The 23,005-nt window shown below is 41.4% G+C and overlaps 1 protein-coding gene across 1 annotated transcript in view; it reads left to right on the top strand.

Moving 5' to 3' along the window:
* Positions 1-23,005, top strand: part of ptpn4a (protein tyrosine phosphatase non-receptor type 4a) — an 84,311-nt gene that overhangs the window by 48,956 nt on the left and 12,350 nt on the right. Inside the window, exons 8-15 of the mRNA XM_079254132.1 lie at positions 5,651-5,771; positions 6,145-6,232; positions 10,266-10,354; positions 13,238-13,301; positions 15,488-15,660; positions 17,130-17,198; positions 17,454-17,588; positions 19,018-19,179. Of these exons, the coding sequence (XP_079110258.1) occupies positions 5,651-5,771; positions 6,145-6,232; positions 10,266-10,354; positions 13,238-13,301; positions 15,488-15,660; positions 17,130-17,198; positions 17,454-17,588; positions 19,018-19,179 (901 nt within the window). The remainder of the gene's footprint in view (positions 1-5,650; positions 5,772-6,144; positions 6,233-10,265; positions 10,355-13,237; positions 13,302-15,487; positions 15,661-17,129; positions 17,199-17,453; positions 17,589-19,017; positions 19,180-23,005) is intronic.

The raw sequence follows: 23,005 nt of genomic DNA, 5'->3' as shown, positions 1-23,005 counted from the left end.
GGAGTGCATTTATAACTGCTGCTCCGAAACCACGGCGCTTTAATTTGAGCCATGTGGGGATATTAAATGTTACTATAGATGATATAAATATTCTATGAGACTGTGGCTCTTGTTGGAAGAAGTGATCCAAAATCAGAGGCAAATGGAGCTGTGTTGGCTTTTTTCAACTAATCTGTGGACATTTACACCAACCGGTTTAGTTTGTTAGGCTTGGTTGCTCCTTTTTTTTTTTTGGTGTTTTTTTCTCTTTTTTTTTTTTTAGTGGCTGCTCAAATCTGTGCCATCACAATGGTGACCTCTGATACAGTAGTCCATCTGTTTCACATCCTCTTTCTCACTTCACTGCTCAGTTTCAGAGCCTCTTCTGCTCTCTGCATGCATCTTTGTTCTTAGTGGTCCCCATCCCTTTTTATGTACCCCTCCTCCTCTTTATGCTCTAGCACCACCCCCCACCACCACCACCCTTAACCTCCCTCCCTGATGCTCTCCCCCACCTCCTTCTGTGCCTCTCTTCTGTGACATATTTTGCAGGGAATCTGCACAGCCGGAGTACCACAGTATATAGGTCAAAGAGGCGATTTGACCTAGACTAGCAATGCCCTGACACCACCACTTTTACACATTTACACACTCACTGTGTTGCTTGGTCTATGTTGTCACTCCTTGCTTTGCCAGCACAGATTATGGAGATAAATGTTTGCTTTGGGAGGAGAGAGAGAGAAAAAAAAACTGCTTGAAGCAGCTGCTATGCTGCTAATTCAGCCCAAGTGCCAGCACAGATGACTCTAAATCCCACACTAAAGCTTGCACTCTCAGATCATCACAAATCCCTTCTGATAGACTTAGATTCAGTTTTTTTTTTTTTTTTTTTTTGAGTGACTAAATACTGTCTGAAAACCATAGTAGCCTCTTCCTCAGAAAAAGGTAAAGGAAAAAAATAGACATATGTTTATTTTAGGGTAGAAGATGAGAGCTCTTCAAATGCAGCTTAACATATCTTCCAAAATGTTTCATTGCCTTCTACTTTTACGTCTTTAGAGGTGGTTTTCGTTGGATTTTAGTCAGTGGAGGGTGCTGGGGGAAATGTTTGGATGCTTAGATTGATTTCCCTGCAACACAAATAAATCCATCGTCAAAAGTCTTCTTTGATTGGTTAATTCTGTAACTGGAAGGAGCCTCAAGCTCCAGCTGGTCTTTCCACTTTAACTAAAGCTACGGATTTCACATCAAACGGTGGATATAAAAAGAGAGATGGGACGGACTAGTCTCGAATCCGCTGGTGTTTACATTGAAATAGACATGTAACAAGACCAACAGTAGCCCGTTGTTCTGAGAAAGAAGCTGTGTACCGTCCACATACCGCAGATAAGCCGTAACATTAAAACCTCCTGCCTTGACATCACGTGGAAACTCCTTGCGCTAAACCCTGAAAGCATGGGACTTATAAGACCACCTCTGCTGAAGTGGTTTTTCATTCAGTCGGCCAGAAATCTGCAGAATCTAGAGGCTGATGGAGACCGGATGTCTTTGGGTGCCAATGACCCCTGCTGGTGTTATCCCCCTTCTCAGAGATGCTGAGTCGTTCAAAAAAAATTTCCACTTGACAGATGCCATCGAAACAAGATACTCAATGGTTTCCACTTCACCTGTCGGTCGTGCTGTTGTAGCTGAACAGTGTATGTCCCTGGTGATTCGTACACATCAATAAGCATCTAAGCTGTAATTGATTTGTTGGTCAATAAGCTTAGGCTACTGGCTCATCGGTCAGTCAGGGGACTACTTGAGCAAATTGATGTTTTTGAGCTTCAGCTGCAACTCGGTGAGCTAATGGGATGTGTCTTCAGCCCTTCATTCTTCAGAGTTGTGAATGCTGTTAGAAGCCTTTTATTTTGGTCTCCACATTTTTCTGCAAACATTTATCTTTAAATAGAAATGGTTGGTTTTTTCCCCCCTTCTGTCTGAATTATAGTCTATCGCCTCTAGCCAATGACAGAATAAAATACGGTGTGGGTAAAAAAAAAAAAAAAAGGACCAAAACATGAATGATAATCCTTGTTCCAGGTTTTTGCTTCTTTTTCTTTCTTTCTTTCTTTTTTTTTTGTTGTTGGCTTTGACTAAGATAAAACTTCCTGGACCACCCTGTTAACCATTTTGGTTAATATTAGGTAACATGGTTGTGTTGCCTGTATTTCAGCTGAAATTCTGTGCAGACATGAAATCACGCATGTACACATTTATATAACAACTTCCCACTCAGCATTAATGTGGCATTACTGCACAATATGATGAGCATTGTGCTTTTAATCTCTTGGTGTTTTCACTGTGCTTTAATCCTAAGTGCCCAGTGTTTATCCTTTGTGATAATGCTTTTCGCTTTAACAAAAAGAGAACTGGGGAAAAAACCAAACCAAAAAAACCCACGTAGATTCATTTGCATTGACTACAAACCGTCCAAATAAACCTGCAGCTTTCAACTCTGATAGAGTGAAATTACTTTCTCTCGAAAGATAAATTATGTTCTTGCAGTACATAGTGGATAATTGATGATTTAAATTAGATTTAATAAATAACAAGTAAATAAATGTCATTGTCAGGCGGTTGCTGACAGGAATTGATTAAACTTTAGTTTATCAAATGAGTGCATTTTAACTAAATAACTAAGTTATAATAACCAAGGCAGTCAAATGTGAACAGTTGAACATGTTTCTCTTTTTTTTTGCCCTCTGAGCCCTGTGCTGATCGTTTTAGGCCTCTGTCAGGAAACCACATCTGAATGTAAGCTCTGCAAAGATAGCTTTTAGTACCAACATTTCAGATGAGGTTTCCAAAATGTTCATTTTGGTGCAGTTTGGTAGCATCTGTGTAAAGCCCCCTATTTTCACAACCTCAGGTTAGATGCTGTTGCCTTGGTTATCACCAAAGGATAATTAGTTTTAACACCTTTAAGAATTGCCCTTCTCTCATTGCCAATCATCCTTATTGCATCAGAGCTGAAGAAGCCTCTGACTGAAGTCCCTTTTTTGTATAGCATGTGTAGTGGCGCTTTTTATGTTGAGCAGCTTTTTGCATCATTCCTCTTTATACAATCAGTTCCTGGATTACAGAAGAGTCCTGGTCTCTGAGAGCACGTTCACATCAGTATTTTTGATTCGAATCCGAGTCCGTTTGCTCGAAAAGTCTGCTTTGTTCATGGAGCTGTATTCTGATTCGGACCAAAGAAGCAGACTCGGTCCACCTACAAATGCAGGTCTCGGCCTGTTTCAAGCGGACCGAACACAGGAAGCGGACTACAAAAGAAAAGTCACTTCCTGCTATTGGCGTAGTATTGCATTGTGGGTAAATACATAGCGATCACGTTAAGAGTCTTCTTCCTCTGTTGTTCATACTGCTGTCGTCGTCGTGTATTTCTGCAGTATACTTTCAACAGATAAAATAAAAAACCCAAAACAGCGATAGTTTCATCTCCATGTTTAATTTGCAGTTGGAGGAAACAGTTTTCTTCTTCACGTGAGTCTTGTCCCCTCTGTTGCTAAAAACTAGTGCAGCGCCACCTCTGGCAGGAATGGGGAAATATTATTGTAATGGTTTGGCTGGTTTGAGCAAAGTGCAACACGAATGCTATCTCGGTCCGCATGGATACACCCCCATACAACTGAGCTGAGTCCCCAATCGGACCGAGTCCAGCGAACTATCCTGATGTGAAGGCACCCTGAGCCAGACTAATTTATCAAGATATTTACTTCCTTTGTGTCACTGTCTCAGATGCTACTGCAAAGGAAACTGATTCTCTTACAAAGAATTTTGGAAGATATGTAACAACTCTGAAAACAAATCACTTAAAACCAACAGGCTTCAACATTTTCAGTTGGATCATCGTGTATTACTCTCTGTATGACCTGTTTTCTCTTCGGTTTTGAATTTAAAATGGGCCTACATGACATTGCTGATATATGCAGCAGGGGGTAACACATTTGAAAACTCAGCCCACAACTTGTCTGACTGATCTTTATAAAACGTTAGCAGCCGTCATGCAGACAGCTCTCTGTCTTTTGTCTTTAATGTTGCACCACACACCATATAAGTCACTCCTGGTTAAATCTGTTTCACTCGCTTGGTTGTTGAAGAGGACTGGCAGTTTCTCTTAAGTCTGTCATATCATCACGTGCTGGAAACACAAAAGCTGCATGACTGTTCTTGTTCTCTCTTTCTTCGTGTCTGTTGCACTTTGTTTATTTTCCCTGTTGTGCGTCTTGATGGGACCCTGTGATTTCTGCAACGCAGAAATTTGACGAAATTGTGTAATTTTACATAAAAAAATTGAATCAGTTGTAAATTGTGGAATTTCGTTGCATTATGTAATAGGAGGATGTGAGCTGCTATCACCACTAATCTTTTTTTCAGCGTGTTTCAGCCAAATAAACAGGAAAAGGAAAAACGGCTGTAGTTTCCTGCCTGTGTGATGTCACCTGCACTGGCAGGACTTGTGTTTTACCCCAGAAAGCCAACAGCTAAGCAACCAGCAGAGACAACAAAGTTGTACAAATAGTGAAGAAACTCTATACTGGTTGGCTCTAGAAAAAAGGAAAAAAAAGCTGCTTCTGTTTTTTTATGGAGGAGTATTTTCAGAAAATGGAAGCAACTTTGAACAAACTAACTAATCCTGAGTGTTTGAGCTTCAGCTGGAGGCTATGCTGAAGAAGCTGTGGCAAAAAAAAAAAAAATCTGTTCATGTCCACAAAACTATTTGTACGGGAGACTGCTGCGTATTAAAATTTTGAATAATAATTTAAAAATAAAAAGGTTTTATAGCACTAAGCTCAACTGATGGAGCAGCCGTTCAGAGACTCAATGTACATCTCCTCCATGCCGATGGTGCAGCTTTGACCCCAGCCCTTTGCTGCAGGTCACCTTTTACACGTCTGCCCTGTTTCTCTGCAACAACTGTAAAAATATTTAGAGCTAAAGTAACATCTACATATAATATTAGCATTAATTAATAAAAACAATGCAACATTTTTATAAATACAGTATTTCACCTCTACAGACATATGCAATGATACTTTGTTTATTAGTGATATTTAGAATATATCATAATTTATTATTCATTTTGGTGTATTTTATAATATTTTAAAAAAAATATATAATCATAATTATACTATGTAAAGCTTCTATAAAATCTATAATTCTTTTCCTATTTATTGCAGAGGCAAACTTGCCTTTATACCATCTTTATTCACGAATATGCTATTAAAAAAAAAAGCTTGTAAATAGGTGTCCACTATAGGTCCACAATGCATTAAAGGGTTAATATAAAACATTTTAGAACAAATAAATTTGCAAACATCCAACAACTGATGAGACACCTCCCTGGAAGTGGCAGTATTTAGAAAAACACTGAATTTATGTTAAATAAACAGAAAACAAGGCAGAAAAGATGGAATTTGGATAAAAATGAAACAGATTTTTTATGGCCTGATCTCATTTCTCATCGTCATCATCACGCTTTCAAATCGTGTAAATTAAACGCTTCTCAATCAGAGCGTAGAGTAACCTCTGATCTGGGCCATCTTTACCGTAACCTTCATATAATGGAATATGGAAATAATCTAAATCGAACACTGTTTTAATCCCTCTTTTTATCCTTTTGTAGCTGAGTTGGGGGACTACAGCGAAACAGAACACAGTCCTGGCTACCTTTCCGACTACTGCTTTATCCCCAACCCCCCACAAGACTTCCACAAAGAGGTCGCCAAACATCACCAGCAGCACAGGTACACCAGGACACTCACATGCACACATGCGTGCAGGTGGCAGGAAAAGAAAAAGAAATGTCGAGATAATGAAGATGAATCATTTTCAGCACTGTCAAAGATTAATAATCACACACGAGTGAGAAAAGTCAGTTTCTTCAGCGTGCACTGACATTTCCAGATGTGCACACACCCAAGCAGCTCATATGTTACAGTTTATCTGACCTTTTCCTTGCCTTTACTTCAGGTTATTTCTGATTGCTTGTGTTTTATTTGTCTGTGTCTCCTTTCTCCTTCTGTACATCTAACACACCTCCCTGCCGTCTCCCCTCCCTTTGCTCCCACACAACCTCCCCCGTCCCCGTCTGTCTCTGTACCCTTCTTCCTCTCGCAGCGGTCTATCTCCTGCCCAGTCGGAGTTTAATTATTTGAACACAGCACGTACGCTGGAGCTCTACGGGGTAGAGCTGCACTATGCAAGGGTAAGTAAGGCTTTATTCCATGTCTGTGTTAAGCTAAAGGCCGGATTTCATTGGTTATCTCACTCCAGCTGTCTCACTTCTTTCCTTCTCCCACAACACCAGGAGCGTTTTGACAACATACAGCCTGTATCCACCCACAACCATTTATGATTAAAATTGATACCCAGAAGGCTGTAGTGTGTAACAGGTTTTGCCTTCCCCATCAACACAACATGGATGATTCTGCACTGTTTTCATTAGACTTAACAGCTGCAGAGCCAAGTGTGTCTGCACTGGGATGGAGATCAGCTTGGAGGAGCTGCAGTTCTTTACAGCTGATGCCCACACTCTGCAGAAATGCCACACACTGGCATTCAGCTCTCATCTCACCACCAGTAGATAGTCGCAAAATAGTAAAGCAATTGTTTGGTATCTTGTCTCTCTTCGTATATTTCCGCCGGTTAGGCGTGAAGAAAAGAGCAGATGAAGCTGAAAGAGTGCTTACATAACCTGCTCTATCTGTCATTTCCTGCTCATCCTATAGATCAGATTCGCAGGAAGTAAAGAGCAGTGTGGTATCAGCTATGATGTCATGATGGAGTGAAAAGGTGAAAGGCTCAAGCCTTGTGGAAATTGGGGCTTACACTTGGCTTACATGCAGCTTACATTTCCGGTGTAAAAATGGACGTTAGCAGTCAAATTAAAAGGATAAACTTTCATTTGACACCCATCAAATGTGTGTGTGTGTGGCAGCTTGACCAGCTGCACATTCATGCTCACGAATTTTTGCAGAGAACAGAGCAGGCAAACTTCCAGATGCTCCTCCATAGAAGAAAACTGTGTTATTCAGCTTGTAGGGCTTCCATAAAGCTCTAAATCCACATTGCTCTGGTTCTTTCTATAAAGACAGATCATTTGGCCATGTTTATATTTGGTATTACATGGACATTCACGTGTCCTAACTGACCACACTTTCCACTTTATAGGAGATAAACATGTAACATACAATATACAGTCAGTCGTCAAATGATTTTTTTTTAAAAAAAAAACAAACTATTTTGTGAAGACAGTAATAAGGACATGTGTGCACCCACACAAAACCATAGAGAACACTTTAGCATTATGCCAGACCTGTAGGTGGTGCTGCACTGGTGCCAAAGAAATGCTGTAAAAAACGAGAAGAATACCTGGAGTGTTCACGTAAACTCATGGCGATCGGGTTTGGGTTGCAGATGAAGAAACATGGGGCTGTGGCATTATAGATTCAGGAAAGAAGCCTGTGGATTATTATCATACAAATGAAACAATGGTATTTGTTGGCTATGGCAACATGGCAAGCAAAGTCATGTTGTTAACCGGTTAAAAACTGTGGTTGTTCTACATTCTTCTGAGTTGAAGGTGGAGATCGGGTACCTCCATCCATCTTCTACCGCTTATCTGGGATCGGGTTGGGGGGGCAGCAACCTAAGCAGGGTAGCCCAAACTTCTCTCTCCCCAGCCACACTTGCCAACTCTGCGGCTACGCCTAGAAATTCTGTCCATATAGGTTATGAACAGAATCCGTAATAAAGGGCAGCCTTGGCGGGGTCCAGCCCTCAGTGGAAACAAATCCGAATTACTTCCAGCAATGCGGACCAAGCTCTGACACCTGTCGTACAGGGACCCAACAGCTCGTACAAGGGGGTCCGGTACCACATACTCCCGGGGGACCCCCACAGGAATCCCCGGGATACACGGTCGAATGCCTTCTCCAGGTCCACAAAGCACATGTAGACTGGTTGGGCAAACTCCCATGCCCCCTCCAGGATCCCAAAGAGGGTATAGAGCTGGTCTACTGTTCTGCGACCAAGACAAAAACCACACTGCTCCTCCACAATCTGAGATTCAACTATCTGACTGACCCTCCTCTCCAGGACCCCTGAATAGACCTTACCACAGAGGCTGAGAATTGTGATTCCCTTGTAATTGGAACACACCCTCCGGTCCCCCTTCTCAAAAAGGGGGGACACGACCCCAGTCTGGCAGTCCAGAGGCACTGTCCCTGATGTCCACGCGATGCTGCAGAGGCATGTTAGCCAGACAGCCCCACAGCATCCACAGCCTTAAGGAACTTTGGGCGGATCTCATCCACCCCCAAGGCCTTGCCGCCAAGGAGCTTTTTAACCACCTCAGTGACTTTAGCTCCAGAAGTAGGAGAGTCCACCCCTGAGTCCCTCAGCACTGCTTCCTCCCCAGAAGACGTGTCGGTAGGATTGAGGAGGTCTTCGAAGTATTCCTTTCATCGACCCACAATGTCCCGAGTTGAGGTCAGCAACTCCCCATCTCCACTGTACACAGTATTGACGGAGCACTGCATCCCCCTCCTGAGTCGCCAGATGGTGGGCCAGACTTGCCTCAAAGCCATCAGGAAGTCCTTTGCCACAGCCTTGCCGAACTCCTCCCTCGCCCGAGTTTTTGCCTTGGCGACAGCTGAAGCCGCATCCTTCTTCGCCCGTTGGTACCTATCAGCTGCCTCCAGAGTCCAACAGGCCAAGAAGGCCCGATAGAATTCCTTTTTTAGCATACTGGCATCCCTCACTGCTGGTGTCCACTAACAGATACTCTGATTACCACCACGACAGGCACCAACGACCTTACGGCCACAGCTCTGGCTGGCCGCCTCAACAATAGAGGCATGGAATTCAGTCCATTCGAACTCGATGTCCCCCGCCTCACTCGGGACATGGTTGAATCTCTGGTGATGGTGGGAGTTAGCTCGCCCTGATGGGGGACTCTGCCAGATGTTCTCAGTAGACTCTCACAACATGTTTGGGCCTGCCAGATCTGACCGGCTTCCTCCCCCACCATCTGAGCCAACTCACCACCAGGTGGTGATCAGTTGACAGCTCCGCCCCCCTCTTCACCCGAGTGTCCAAGGCATGTGGCCACAGGTCCGATGATAAGACTACAAAATCGATCATGGAACTGCGGCCCAGGGAATCCTGATGCCAGGAGTACATATGGACACTATTATGTTTAAACATGGTGTTTGTTATGGACAATCCATGACAAGCACAGAAGTCCAATAAGAAAACACCATTTGGGTTCAGAGGGGGGAAGGGGGCATGACTCCCAATCACTCCTCTCCAGGTCTCACTGTCATTGCCCACGTGAGCACTGAAGTCCCCCACCAGAACAAGGGAGGGGCCAGAAGGAGCACCCTCCAGCACTCCCTCCAAGGACTCCAGAAAGGGTGGGTACTTTGAACTGCTGTTATATGCATAAGCACAGACAACAGTCAGAACCCGTCCCCCCACCCAAAGGCAGAGGGAAACTACCTTTTCATCCACCGGGGTAAACCCCAACGTACAGGCACCAAGCCGGGACTAATGAGAATGGCCACACCTGCTTGGCGCCTCTCACCATGAGCAACTCCAGAGTGGAAGAAGGTCCAGCCCCTCTCGAGGGTACTAGTTACACCATGCGTCGCGGTGAGTCCAACTATATCTAGCCGGAACCGCTCAACCTCGCGCACAAGCTCAGGCTCCTTCCTCACCAGAGAGGTGACATTCCTCGTCCCTAGAGCCAGCTTCTGCAGCCGAGGATCGGACCACCAGAATCTCTCAGTTCCTCCCAGCATACATTGCACCTGACCCCTACAGCTGCCGTTTGTGTGAAGTAGTTCTGCATTAACCAAAAGATAAGCAGGTTTTATTAGTCCTTTTCTTGTCTTCTCCTTCAGTACCTTTTGAACCAGCGCTGCCTCTGTTGTGGGGAGGAATATGTTAGTCTAAAAGCTATATTTGTTTCACTATGTTGAGGGAAAAGGCAGAAATTTTTTTGCAAAGAAGTCCCCAATCCTGCAGTCTAGCCAACTAATAAGCCACAACCTAAACGTAGCAAGGATGTAAATCCTAATGTGAATCCCAATACATTTATTACCATCCATTTGTGATTGACTCATTCAGGATGTATGTTCATACCAAAATTTTAACAGATGCCATTGAGTCACTTAGAGGGTTTCTCAAGATGTTTTCTCTGTTTTTAACATGCTATTTGTTCTTGTTCCTCTCAGGACCAGAGTAACACAGAGATTCTCATCGGGGTGATGTCCGCCGGCATTGTGGTTTACAAAAATAGGGTACGGATCAACTACTTCCCATGGTGAGTCACTCACTAACACTCATTGAAAGAAGAAAGTGAAATCACACATCACTGAATGCAGCTTCACCGTTTCTTGGTGTGATTTATGCGAAGCTATTTTTTAATCTAGTACTTTACTTCAAGAGAATAAAGGACTGTAATCAGTGGGGGGAAAAAAGGAGACAGATTTAGGATTTGATTTAAACATTGCCCAAATGAGACGGCGACAGAGTGCAGCCATGCATGATGAGGGGCAATTTGCGGATGTTTTTTGGTGAGAGCTTTACACCCAGTGATGACGATCATATCAGATTTGTCACAGCACAGTTTTAGAAAGTTGGCTTGCGCTCTTGCTTTATTTTCAGCAAAGCACTTGGTTACTCTGGTTACTGATCAGTGAACATTTAAATCATTGCTGTAGCAGTCACGGCCGTGAGGATGGAGGATTTAGAAGAGAAATCCAAGTGTGAACCTGTGTTTAAAGCATGCCTTTTGAATCCAGAAACAAGCATTTGTGATCAAACGTCGCTGTTCCACCAGCTCTGAGGCAGAGATCACAGTTGTTGAAGGTTTCTGTACTCTTTGTCCAACAGACAACCTGGCAGCTATCAGGTGTGAAGGAAAAACCGCGCTCTTAATTGATATTTTCCCACTTTGTAATTTCCCCTGAAGTGTGGATGTCCTTGTTGCAAATCCACCTCTCTTCCTGTCAATCTGCTGCCAGCTCCACTTGAACTGCCTCCAGTGAAACTCTCTGCTGAAAACAAGGCTGCTTAATATTTTTGAAACCCCACACAAAGCGATTATTGACCGTGGATAATAATGTTTAAGCTCCTGTTGATCTTTTCCAGAATAGTCTGTTGATTCCATTCGACTCTTTCGGATGGAGGATCTCATGTTAAACTGGGCTTCCTGGAAACATTACAGGCTTCTGTCTCTGACCTCCTTTCCCTTTACTTCATTTCTACCTGTAATCAGTCTTCACATCTCATTCTTTATGCAAAGAATCGATTCTTGGAAACCTCATAAACCCCAACTGCTGCCCTGTAGGAGGGTATGCGTTAATGTCTTAAGAGGAGTCCTAATGATGTGTAGAATAATACACACTCTGGCCTGAATGCATACAGCAGCTGGTGCATGTGTGGGGTATTTTTAAGGTTGAATTTAGGCGATTGTAGCTCTTTTGCTACTCTCCATGCAACACAAAGTCCTCCCAAGTTGATTCAGAGCTAAATTTAGAGACCAACGATGTCACCAGCAGCTGTTGAACACCATGTGTGCAACAGAAAGGGTGAAACATAATAGTCAGCACCTCTGCGCTCTTATTTTTTTCATCCTCTCTGTAAAAGAAACTCCCTGTTTCTACATGTGTTTAAGCTCTGTCACGTCTCACACAGTCGCTCCTTTCTTGTAGCCATTTTCTCTTTTCCACATGAGTGGAACTGCGAGATAAGGAAGGGACAAGAGAGCTGCAGAGTTACATTTAGATCTTCTTTTTGCCTTTTCCCTATTTCTGTCCGCAGCAGCCTGACAAATGAGCCACACTTAGATGGGGCATGACTCACGCTCTGCTTAAGCATGTGTGTGGCTGTGCATGCAAGTGTGTGTGAGTAAGTATGTAAAATATATTTAGCAGGCAGGGATGACTCACAGCAGCAGAACCAGAACTCTAGGAAGGGATTATGTTACTCCGCTGCTGCCGCTCATCACAAGACGTCTTACTGCGGCCACATGTACGCGCGCGTTTGTGTGTGTGGTCCTCTGATTTCAGCTTAATTTATACTGTCTGCTTTTCTGTGTGGCTAGATGTGAAAATGTGAGTATTGTTGAAGCACTGGGAGTCTCCGTCACTGTCACACTCTTTAGACCCTCCAGCCACGAGGGAAGGTTGAAGGTTAAGTGAACAGTTTGGACGTGCAGCAGGGGTCAGATGAGTTGAAGTGACTTTTCATTTGAGGAGTCTGTCTGTGTTTGTTCTGATCAAGAGTATGAAACAGATTATTAAATGAAAAGTTGCAGCAGTTCATCATATGGTTAGTTTATCATTTGGATCTGAAGTGCAGGGTTACTGCACACATCAGAGGAGATGACAATGACTTTGCCTGAGCTGTGTGGAGACTGTGACAGGAAGTGTCTGTCTGATGTGTGAGGAGTTGATAAGAAGAGGCCGGTTTGTGTGTATGTCTATAGCTGCGTTTCCATTAAGGTTTTTCACAATATAAAAGCGATGTTTGTATGTTCCAACAAGCAACGGTTGCGATTTACAGGTGTTTCCGTTGAATGATGTGTAGCATACACGCCTCTGTTCTTGGTGTTAGTTTTTCATTTTCTTTTCCTTTAGTACAAATACTGTGATTAGTCCATATTTTGTGTTTCAGTCATCTTCTTGCTTTCAATATTAGTAGTGTCATGTGAGCCGAGTGGGCTGGGTATGCAAAATGTGTGACACCAAAATAAAATAAAATAAAATACAATAGAATGAGGGAGAAAAAAATTGTATTTTTAGTTATTTGTTTTTATAATTAGTGTTATTCATTTTATCCGCCTCTTGGAGGTGCTTGAGTAGAGTGGATGTAATCTAAACAAGATTAATAAATTGATCAATTAATCAATTAATCAATCTGCCAAAGTTACTAAAATGAGCTCCAGACCTCATAAAGGCTTGTAAAATACACAGTTTACTTCTATTTATTTTCAGTGTTTGAACTCTATCTTTTCTCATTGACAACTTTTTCTGCATGTTTCATATATTAGTTTTTAGATTTAAAACAAATTAAGATCAATGTGTATCAGGATATCGGATGTATTTATGTGTAATACTAACATTGTGTTAAAACTGGTAAGAAGAATTAATTATTTATCTTTTTTTTTTTTTTTTTTTTTTTTGTCTTTTCTGGTCACCAGGTTGAAAATAGTGAAAATCTCCTTCAAGTGCAAACAGTTTTTCATCCAGCTGAGAAGAGATGGGGTAAGAACACACACACACACACACACACACACACACACACAGAGTGCGTCTTGACCACCCTCTCCCACCTCGTTTCTGGACAGATGGAATTTATCCGTCGTGTTTTTGTAAACACACTGACTTTATGACCGTCTGTATGAAGTGTCACACATTGCAACACGTGAATTGTGCCGTGTTTAATCTAATCTGTGTTTCTAATCTGTGTCAGATTAACCGTCCCTGCTGCGTTTGTCATCTCATCTTTAATCCTCCGCTCACATCCTTTGTTTGACATGTGAATCTCTTTGTTTATTTTGAACCGGGTGTCTCCAGCCATCCTTTATCCCTGCTGTACCGGTTGCATTCATGTCCACCTCGCATCCTCCAGGTCTTGCCTCTTCATTTGGTTTAATAAGATTAGGTGATAAAACGGGTGAACAAACTCGGAGCAGTTGATGTATCTATGTTTATTTTATAGCGTTGACCTGTGGATCTGTTTAAAGTCTGCTGTTGCTCCAGCATCGGCTCAGTTTATAAGAAAAACCAGAAGCAGACAGCACCTGTTTGTCCACATGCTGAAGTCTTCTCAGGATCATTTACTCACAGTTTAACTAGTCGTCGTACATACACCGTCTGGTATCCGGGGTTAAAAGAAAATATTTATATATAAAAGGAGAAAAATGTATTTTTAGAAAAATCTGCCATTAATTAATGATGAACGGAGACTCCATGCTTCATCGCTGCTGTGTCATTTTGAAGCCGTTTTGCTTGACTGAGTAAAGATATGTTACTTAAATCGAGTTAAAACTGGCTTGTACACATCTTTCTAAGTTCAGTGACTTAAATAGTGTTACGTTTCTGAGCTCCAGGAAAAGTAAGCAGATCTCAGATCAGCGGAAATCATCTGCGTTACATCAAACACAGCAAAGTTGGTTTTGACCCAATAAGATTGTCCAACTTTGCATTGATTCTGTTTCCTAGAATGCATCCAGAGCACTCTGACCTCTCCATGTGCTGCTGGCTCTTAAAAAACAGTTAATCCATGTTGTGTGTAATTACTGTACTTCCACATAAAGCCCTGTCCCATCCAGAGGACAAGGTCACAAACTTCACCCTTCAATCCACCAAGTATAAGCCTTGCCAGATCTACAGCGGTGCCACATGTCAGCCTCGCTCTTCGCAAAACTAATCGGAGTCTTTATCCGAGTCTTCCTCCGTGGGTTTGGTAAGCGGCCTGGGTGGCGGCTATTCTGGCATCCTGAAAAGATGTTTTATTGGGATGAAGATAAAATGGTTTGCTCATTGTTTACCATTTACAGTTGGCTTTCTGCACCATGTGGATTATTTTTGGAAATGCCTAAAAAATGATCAATAAGTAACAGATTAAATAGATATTCTGGTAGTTTGCTACCATGGTTTAAAGTTAAAATATGTTCAAACAGCCAAAACTAAAGAATAATGAGGAAGAAGAAAAAGTAACATAAAGGTAAGGAGCAGCTGGTATGATTGACCAAAACAATAAAAAAAGAAAAAAAAGGAAGGTTTCTTTTAATCCCTAAAAAGAAAAACTAATAAAAAACTGGAAAATCTACAAAAAATTTATATAATTTCATTTTAGTGGAGAAACAATAAAAATACAAAAATTAAAAAAACTTAAGACATCTTAAAATAAAAATAATAAACAACTAAAATAAATCATAAATACACTGCTTGAAAAAATAAAGGAAACACTAAAGTAACACGTAGATCTGAATGAATGAAATATTTTTATTAAATACTTTGTTCTTTCCATAGCTGAATGTGCTGACGACAAAATTACACAAAAATTATCTATGAAAATCAAATGTATCAACCCATGGAGGTCTGGATTTGGAGTTATACTCAAAATTAAAGTGGAAAATCACACTACAGGCTGATCCAACTTTGATGTAATGTCCTTTAAACAAGTCAGAATGAGGCTCAGTAGTGTGTGTGGTCTCCGCGTGCCGCGTTGCTTCCTAACAGTCCGATTTCACAGAAGTGTGGTTGACTTGGAGTTACATTGTGTTGTTTAGATCTTCCCTTTATTGTTTTGAGCACTATAGAATAGATAATAATGAATGCAGAACCAGTACCAATAACTGGAAGTCATGGATAAACAGTTGGACAGACTTTGGAGATATTCCATAAACTATGTTGTAAAACCGTCCTTGTCTTTGTGCATGCAGACGGAGACTCGTGAGACGTTGCTGGGTTTCAACATGGTCAACTACCGGGCCTGTAAGAACCTGTGGAAGGCCTGCGTGGAGCACCACACCTTCTTCAGGCTGGAGCGGCCCATCCCCCCACAGAAGAACTTCTTCGCTCATTACTTCACCCTGGGCTCAAAGTTCAGATACTGGTAAGAAAAAGAGGAACAAAAAAAGCACACACACAAGGCCTTGTGGTCGTTGTGCACAATAGTCAGCCTAGTCTGGGTTCATTTTCCATCCCAACAAAATTGCTCCCACTCCTTTTTGCTTGTATGGAGAGAAAATATAAAGTTGTTCCTTAACTGGATCGTACCATTACCCAGTGTCCGCTTTGTTTCACTTCACTGCTAACTTTCTCATTTCCTTCTTTCACTGGGATGTGAGCTTGAGAAATGAATTAGGTCTTGTGATGTATTATTGAGTAGCTGTGATGCGAAGTGAGCGAGCCTCGTGTGACTTCATGTTACGCGTTTTTGCCCTGAAGATATCGACAGGCGCTCTTATAACTCTAGACTTATGGATTTGGGATTTTTAGTGTGTAATTAACAGAATTTCAAGAGATAAAATGAGCTGTAGTGACAGACGGCCGGCGTTGCTTTGATTTGTTTAGCAAAGCAGAAATGTTCCAGAAAGATTTAAGGAAGTGAAAAGTCTGATTTCTGCCAGATAAAGCAACATATTCTTATTTAGAGAAAAGCAAACAATTTCATGTGTTTGGCCATAAATGTACTCGGGTTCCCAATGGCATTCTCCATTCCCTGTAGTCTACTGGGAGGCACAGGTAAACTCAGGGAGGAACTGATTCGTTCATTTCAAAGCGACTACACTTACTTACATAGAGTACTTGTACTGTGACTAAATCCTGTTACAGTTCACTAGTTAGCAGAGTGGACCTGAATGTCAGATGCCATGGCTGTGTGGTTAATTGTGCGACGGATCAGATGGGTCATCCTGCGTCTGTTTTCTGCATGTTAGGTTGAACCTGTCAGAAGAGGACAGAGTAGTTTATGGTGGATTCGGTTTTACGTCGAGGTGGATTAAAGCCCAAAATCAGCTTCTCTCGCTAGGATAGTGCCAGTTTAGGATTTTTAAAGAAACACCTGTAATAATTTGATGAATCAATGATGAATTAATCTGTTTGCATTCATGTGTTGATTTTAACAACACATGAATGCAACACAAGCTCTAGTTTTTTCACAGTGGTATCAGAACACTTAACTATCGAGTATATCCTGATTCCTGTAGTAAATCAGTGTGTGAACCCAGGCTGAGCTGTCAGATGTGAAAGTCCTGAACATGGACAGAGTGAAGAGGGGGTTAGTGTTAGGATGGTGTGTTGAGATCCCAACATAAATAGTGATTACCAAGCCATCACACATGGCATTAACACACACTCAAAGGACATCAGTGGTTGGATATCCAGTTGCATTTAGCCTCTTCTGGTCACCTCTTTGTTACATATACATACACAACCTGCTCTCTGAGCACTCAGCATGTGAGGTAGCCATTATTCATATATGAACCAGGTAAAAAGACTTGCAATAAAACTCTGAAGGAGAAAAATCACGAACTTTATATCAGCTTTTTAACTGCTGTTTCTATTTGTTTCTGTCTTTAGTGGGCGGACAGAGGTGCAGTCTGTGCAGTACGGAAAGGAGAAAGGCATCAAGGACAGAGTGTTTGCCAGGTACCGCTTCGCTGAACATAGCAAGCATCTTAACTTCTCTGAACTCAGAACTCTGTACGTAGCACTGGTTGTGGTTCAGCTTGAAGCTCAGCTGATTGATAAAACCATGGTCCGGTCCTGTTAAACTGCTGAAAAATGATTTTGATGTTGAGGCGTATTACAACCAGGAAGATATAGAAAGTTTAAATCACGATGAGCAGCATCGTACAGTTGAAATGAAGCACAATGACTGATTTCTTGTGTTGGACCGAACAGGTCTCCCAGCAAGCCGCTGGCCAGGAAGTTAGTGGGCGGTACTGACTGGGAGTCAGTCAGCAGGAACAGCCTATCAGACGAGAGACTGGAGACCCAGAGTCTGCCCACCCGCTCACCACCTGGCACTCCCAACCAGTGAGTTTTCTCAGAGATAAGACAAAATTATTTGTGTTGTCGCTTTTCTGTCTACTGTAAAACAACAGTCCGGTCTTTTTGTTTTTAATTTTTTTTTTTTTCAGTGGTCATCACATGACCTTTCCTGGCCGTATTATTTGTTCATTCATTAGTTTTAATGAACAAAATGTCATCATATCCAAACTTTCTGGTGCAAAGTTTGCATAAATTATTTGGTATCACATCAGTAGCTGATGAGGCTGCATCGCTGAGATATCTGTACTTGTCATTAGGATTGTAAAACTGAATCAAACCCAGCTTCTGACATTTTCTTCCTGTTTGACACGATTGTAAAAAGGACCAGTATCAGTTACGTAACTTTAATAGGACGTAGTGTTTGGATTCCAGAAACTTCTATTATAACTACGTCTTGAGAACAAACTTGCATGGTTTCCATTGAAAGGACTCTGGATGTGCAGGTGAGTGGTGGATTTACAGTCTGTATTGTTTTTCTTTTAGTCGCAGTCGAGGTTTCTATAACTGAAACATGGTTAAGTTATTACCAAGAATTAAACTGAATCTGACTCGGCCGACCTGCGTTAAACTCAGACCTTCCTCCTGGTCCACTGTTATAAAGCACACAGTGGATGTTGGCTGGTCCGTGATCACGTTCGTACAGAAAGACAGCTGCAGGCGGCTCGTCTAGGGTTTCGTGCTTTTGCCTCAACCTTACAACTTGGCCTGTCTTCTTTTTTTTTTTTTTTTTGTTCATGTAGCTCTGAGAGCTGAACTTCCCCTCTGCGATCCACATTGGATACTGGAAATGTCAGCGCCACTTTAGCTTTTTATGATTTCCCAATTTTCAGATGTTTAGTGATTTTCCGATAAGACAAACTTCTTTTCCAGGCCGCCACGCTCCCACCACTGCTTCGTCCTGTAAAGAGACGTAGCGATGATGATGTCCAATGATAACAAATTGCTTAGATTTTTCTGGTTTTATGAACAGTTTAATGTGTTTTGTTTTTAAAACTAAAATCTCAAAAAAAAAAACTGTGACAATATTGATAACATTTAATTAAATGGCTAAAAATGGAATTAATTCCTAAACAGAAATGATAAATTATTAAAATATAAATGATTATTCAAAGTTCTGTTATTATAAGAGGTATAGATTATATTACAAATGATAAAAGCTTCATGCTAAGAAATTATAATTACAGTTTTAAAATAATTTTATTAATTATTTTTATTGCTACAGGCCTGATGTAGCAATAGAACGATGCTGTTTCCCACAACAAGCTAAAGTTCATCTGAAATGGTTATTTTCTGTGAAACAAAAACAAAACAAAACAAAAAAAACACACACACACACACACACACGTGCCTCCACCGCTGCCAGAACTTTCCAGGTTTTTTCCCCGCCATTCAAACATCTCCTTTCTTTTGTCAGGAACTCGCTGTTTGTACAAGAAGGCACACGACTACGTCCGTCATCAGTTGGCCACCTGGTTGATCACGTGATCCACGCTTCACCCAGCCTACCCGTTTTCTCCTCCAATCACAAGTCGGCATCGTCCACGCAGGCCAACAGCATCAGCCTGGATTCGACACCGTGAGTTTCTGCTCTGCAGGACATTCCTGGTTACACCGCTATACATCACTACCGTCATTTCTTTCCCCATCTTCTTCTGATTTCTTGCTTTTGGTCCCGACCGTACGGTTTAAAGCTGTCTGTCTTTAGGGAAATGTCAGTTTTTAACTTTGCGGAAAGTTGCTTGGATCATAATTTCACTGCTTCTTAAATAAAACATCTTCTGGGAGCAGCCAGCCTTTAATTTAGAAGTTACACTTCCCTCATCAGCGCTAGTTTCAGTCTGACTCCACTGCTGTGTCGACTGTTTTATTTTTATTTCTTTAAACATCTCTGTGTCTGTGGCTTCTCCCAACAGTTCACACCCTCTCCCAGTGTCACTTAACTGGCCTCACTGGAAAGATGAACCCTTTGAAAAATGGCCCATAAAGCGTGTTTATAGTAGGGTGGAGGTGGAGATGTTGCTCAACAGGGCTGAACCAGGAGTTCATTTTCGTGCTGGCTGAACATCCTTACAGAGCTCACTTACTATAAAATATCTGGTAAAGTTCTTTTAAGTCCCAAATTGCTGTTTTAAAGTCTGGAGCTGGCGAGTTAGGAGGAGAGGAGCTGGGAATACTGAACATTTCTCTGTTGGCAATCGGAGTGGTTAAGTAACATCAAAGTGGCAGCTCCTTGCAGACAGACAAATGCCAAGTTTAGTGGCTCATCACTCCATTTCAGAGCCAAAAGATGACATAATCACCTGCTCTCTGCTTCAGACAGCGCACACATTATCCATGCATGCTGTTTGATTGGCTGTCTGTGGTTTCTTAGTCATATTTATGTTGTGAAAACGCTGCATTTTTTGCCTCTACAGCAAGCAGAGATCTCGACAAAGAATACACCAAGATTTTTATTTTTATTTAAATATCATCCATCCTCAAGATGTTTGGTAGAGAAATGCAACGCTGAGTTGTGTTTTCTAGTGACCCAGGACGCTTCATACTCTCCGTGTGTGTGTCTGTATCACGCTTACTATTGCCTTTGGACTAAGATTAAGAATAAAATGCGAATTAGGAGCCAGTCCGACACCCACTTAGTTTTGATTTTGCTTTCTTGAAGTAACTATTTTCCCCCCCATAGGGAGGATTAGTTTCTCTTTGCTGCCATTAAGACCCCAACAACAACAACAGAAATCCCTCAAAGGCCCAAATCATCCATTACTGGGCTTTCCTCATCTCACATGTTCTGGTTTGGCTGCAAACAGAAAATACTTTCCTAGTTTCAGTTTCTAAAGGATGATTATTGTCCAAAGGAACATTTATTTTATTCCATGTTTGTTGGCATTAATGTCTCCTCCAACAATCCTGCTACAATGTAAAAGATTTAGTCCTGATTCAGATGCAGCTCTAACTTTTATTAAACTGCTTCTTCAGATTTCATTCATTTTGTTTTACATGTTGTTTCCATAACAACCGGATTCTCAATGCTAAAGCTACATATGTAATCTCAGCTGATTCACCACTTTGTAATCCAGGTTTTCTCCCTGATTTTCCTCCAGATCAGAGTAAATCTGGATAAACTCTTGTGCACTTCATCAGTTTGGAAACAAAACACATCATGTCCGACTTTTAGGGAATGGTTTGTCTTTTGGCTACATGATGTTGTCGTCATGGCCTCTAGAAATACCGACATATGATGCACAATGATGAGATTACTGATTACAGCTTTATTAACCAGCAGATTGGAGGCCAATTTTCAGCGGCCATTTGAGTACTTTTATTAAGTACTTTAAGTACTTTTTTTAGAACAAAGCTGTATTATCTGAGGTAACTCCTGCAAAGTGACCACTAAGACCTGTAGTTGAGTCAAAGTATTTATTTGTTTTTGGCTATTACATCCTGGTAAGAATACACACTCGTGCACACAAATGATTTAAACAAAAGAAGGAAGAAGTTTGTATTCAGTTGATGATGTCAGAGCTACAAACAGTGAAGACGTAAAAACAAAGCAACAATTTATAATAAATGAAGTTGTAGTGAGATAATTTCATGTTTAAATGAGAGATTTTCCAGATGTGAAGTACCAGAGTCAGGTTTGCTTTATAAACTAATTCAACCTGCATCTGGAGACCGATGCTGAAGTTACTGTAAGTCGCTTCCACATGGCTGATCAGTGGATACACCTTTGGTCGCTTTATCAGGTTCAATAGCATGTTAACAGAAATAGCTGATCAGTCACATGGCAGCAGCTTAATGCATGTAGACATCTAGACAACTTGATGAAGTTCAAACGGAGCGTCAGAACGAGGGAGAAGGTGGATTTCCACCATATTAAATGTGATGTGGTTTGTTGGTACCAGATGTTTTATTTGATACCAGGAAAAAAAAAGAAAATATCCAGTGAGTGTCAGTTGTCTGGACCACACACCTTGTTGATTTCAAAGGTCAGAGGAAGACTGGCTGACTGGTTGGAGATGATTGAAAGTAACCTGGCGTAGCCTGGTGCCTTTGCTGCATTCAGATGGCAGAATTAGGTGGAAACAACATGAAAGCATTGTCAATTGTGTCAACAGTTTAGGCTAGTGGTGTAATGTAGGGCTGCACAATTCTGGATAAAATAAACAATAAATGTCTCTCTTGCTTTATCTTACACACACAACCTTTGAATAATTTTAACAGGAACATTTTTGAACAATATTTTTTTGTGCATAAGGTGATGAGAGGTAGGTATGTTTCTTAAAATATAAACAACAGGAGAGTTGAACATGAACCTAGAAATTTCTCACAACAGTCCTTTGGTAAATTTGATATTCTGACATTTAACAGTGGAGGACAAAAGTGATTTATGCAATGTGGGTCTAAAGGTATTCACAATCTACTCTTTTAAAGTCATAACCTATTTCAATGGCAAAATTTAAAAAAAAAAAACAAAACACAACAGAAAAGAGTTTATTCATAGTACTAGGAGCGCTTGTTTTTATGCAGGTGATGTCCCAGTTTGAAATGCGGTACATTCATGGTCTTTTTTTTTTTTTCTTCTAAAAATTGTGGTCATTTGAAAATGAGATCGTATACAAGTATGAATCGAGATTGCGATTTTTTTTTTAACGATTAATTGTGCAGCTTTCGTGTAATGATATGGCAAATATTTTTGGCACACTTTGGAACCACTCAGTAAAGCATCATTTAACCAGCACTGCCTACCTGAGTATTGTTGCTGACCATGTCCATCCCTTTATGAGCACAGCGTAGCATCTTCTGATGGACACTCCCAACAGAATGATGCACCATGTCACAAAGCTCAGCCCTGCTCCAACAGCTTTCTTTAACATGACAATGAGTTCACTGTGCTCCAACGGCCTCCACAGTCACCAGATGTCAATCCAACAGAGCATCTTTGCCGTGAGATGGAACCCGTTCTTACTCTGACAAATCTGCAGAAACTGTGTGATGCTCCATGTCAACATGGAGCAAAATCTCTGAGGAATGTTTCCAACTCCTTGTTGAGTTTACGACTCTTAAGAATCGAGTCGGTTCTGGTTGCAAAACCAGGTCCAACCCAGTACTGGCAAGGTGGACATAATAAAGTGGTTTCCATGCAATATTAAGCTATTACTCAATCTGCATTTGTATGTCATCACACAGCTCTTCTCTTTGTTTGAATTTAAAGCAAAAATTGACAAAAAAAACCCAAACAATTTACCATAATGAATTAAGTGGGCCGCCATCAGTAGAAATAAAAAAAAATTCAGGATCATGGCACAGAAATATGTTCAGCGTTATCACTAGCTAAGTGTACAGGTTGCTGTGGTTGAACAGTGACACGCTGCACGTGTTGTTTAATGATACATGAGCAGCAGCCT

The sequence above is a fragment of the Telmatherina bonti genome (assembly GCF_933228915.1).
Source record: "Telmatherina bonti genome assembly, chromosome: 15".
In the NCBI taxonomy this organism is placed as follows: Eukaryota; Metazoa; Chordata; class Actinopteri; order Atheriniformes; family Telmatherinidae; genus Telmatherina; species Telmatherina bonti.
This window is presented reverse-complemented; position numbering and strand designations above follow the sequence as displayed.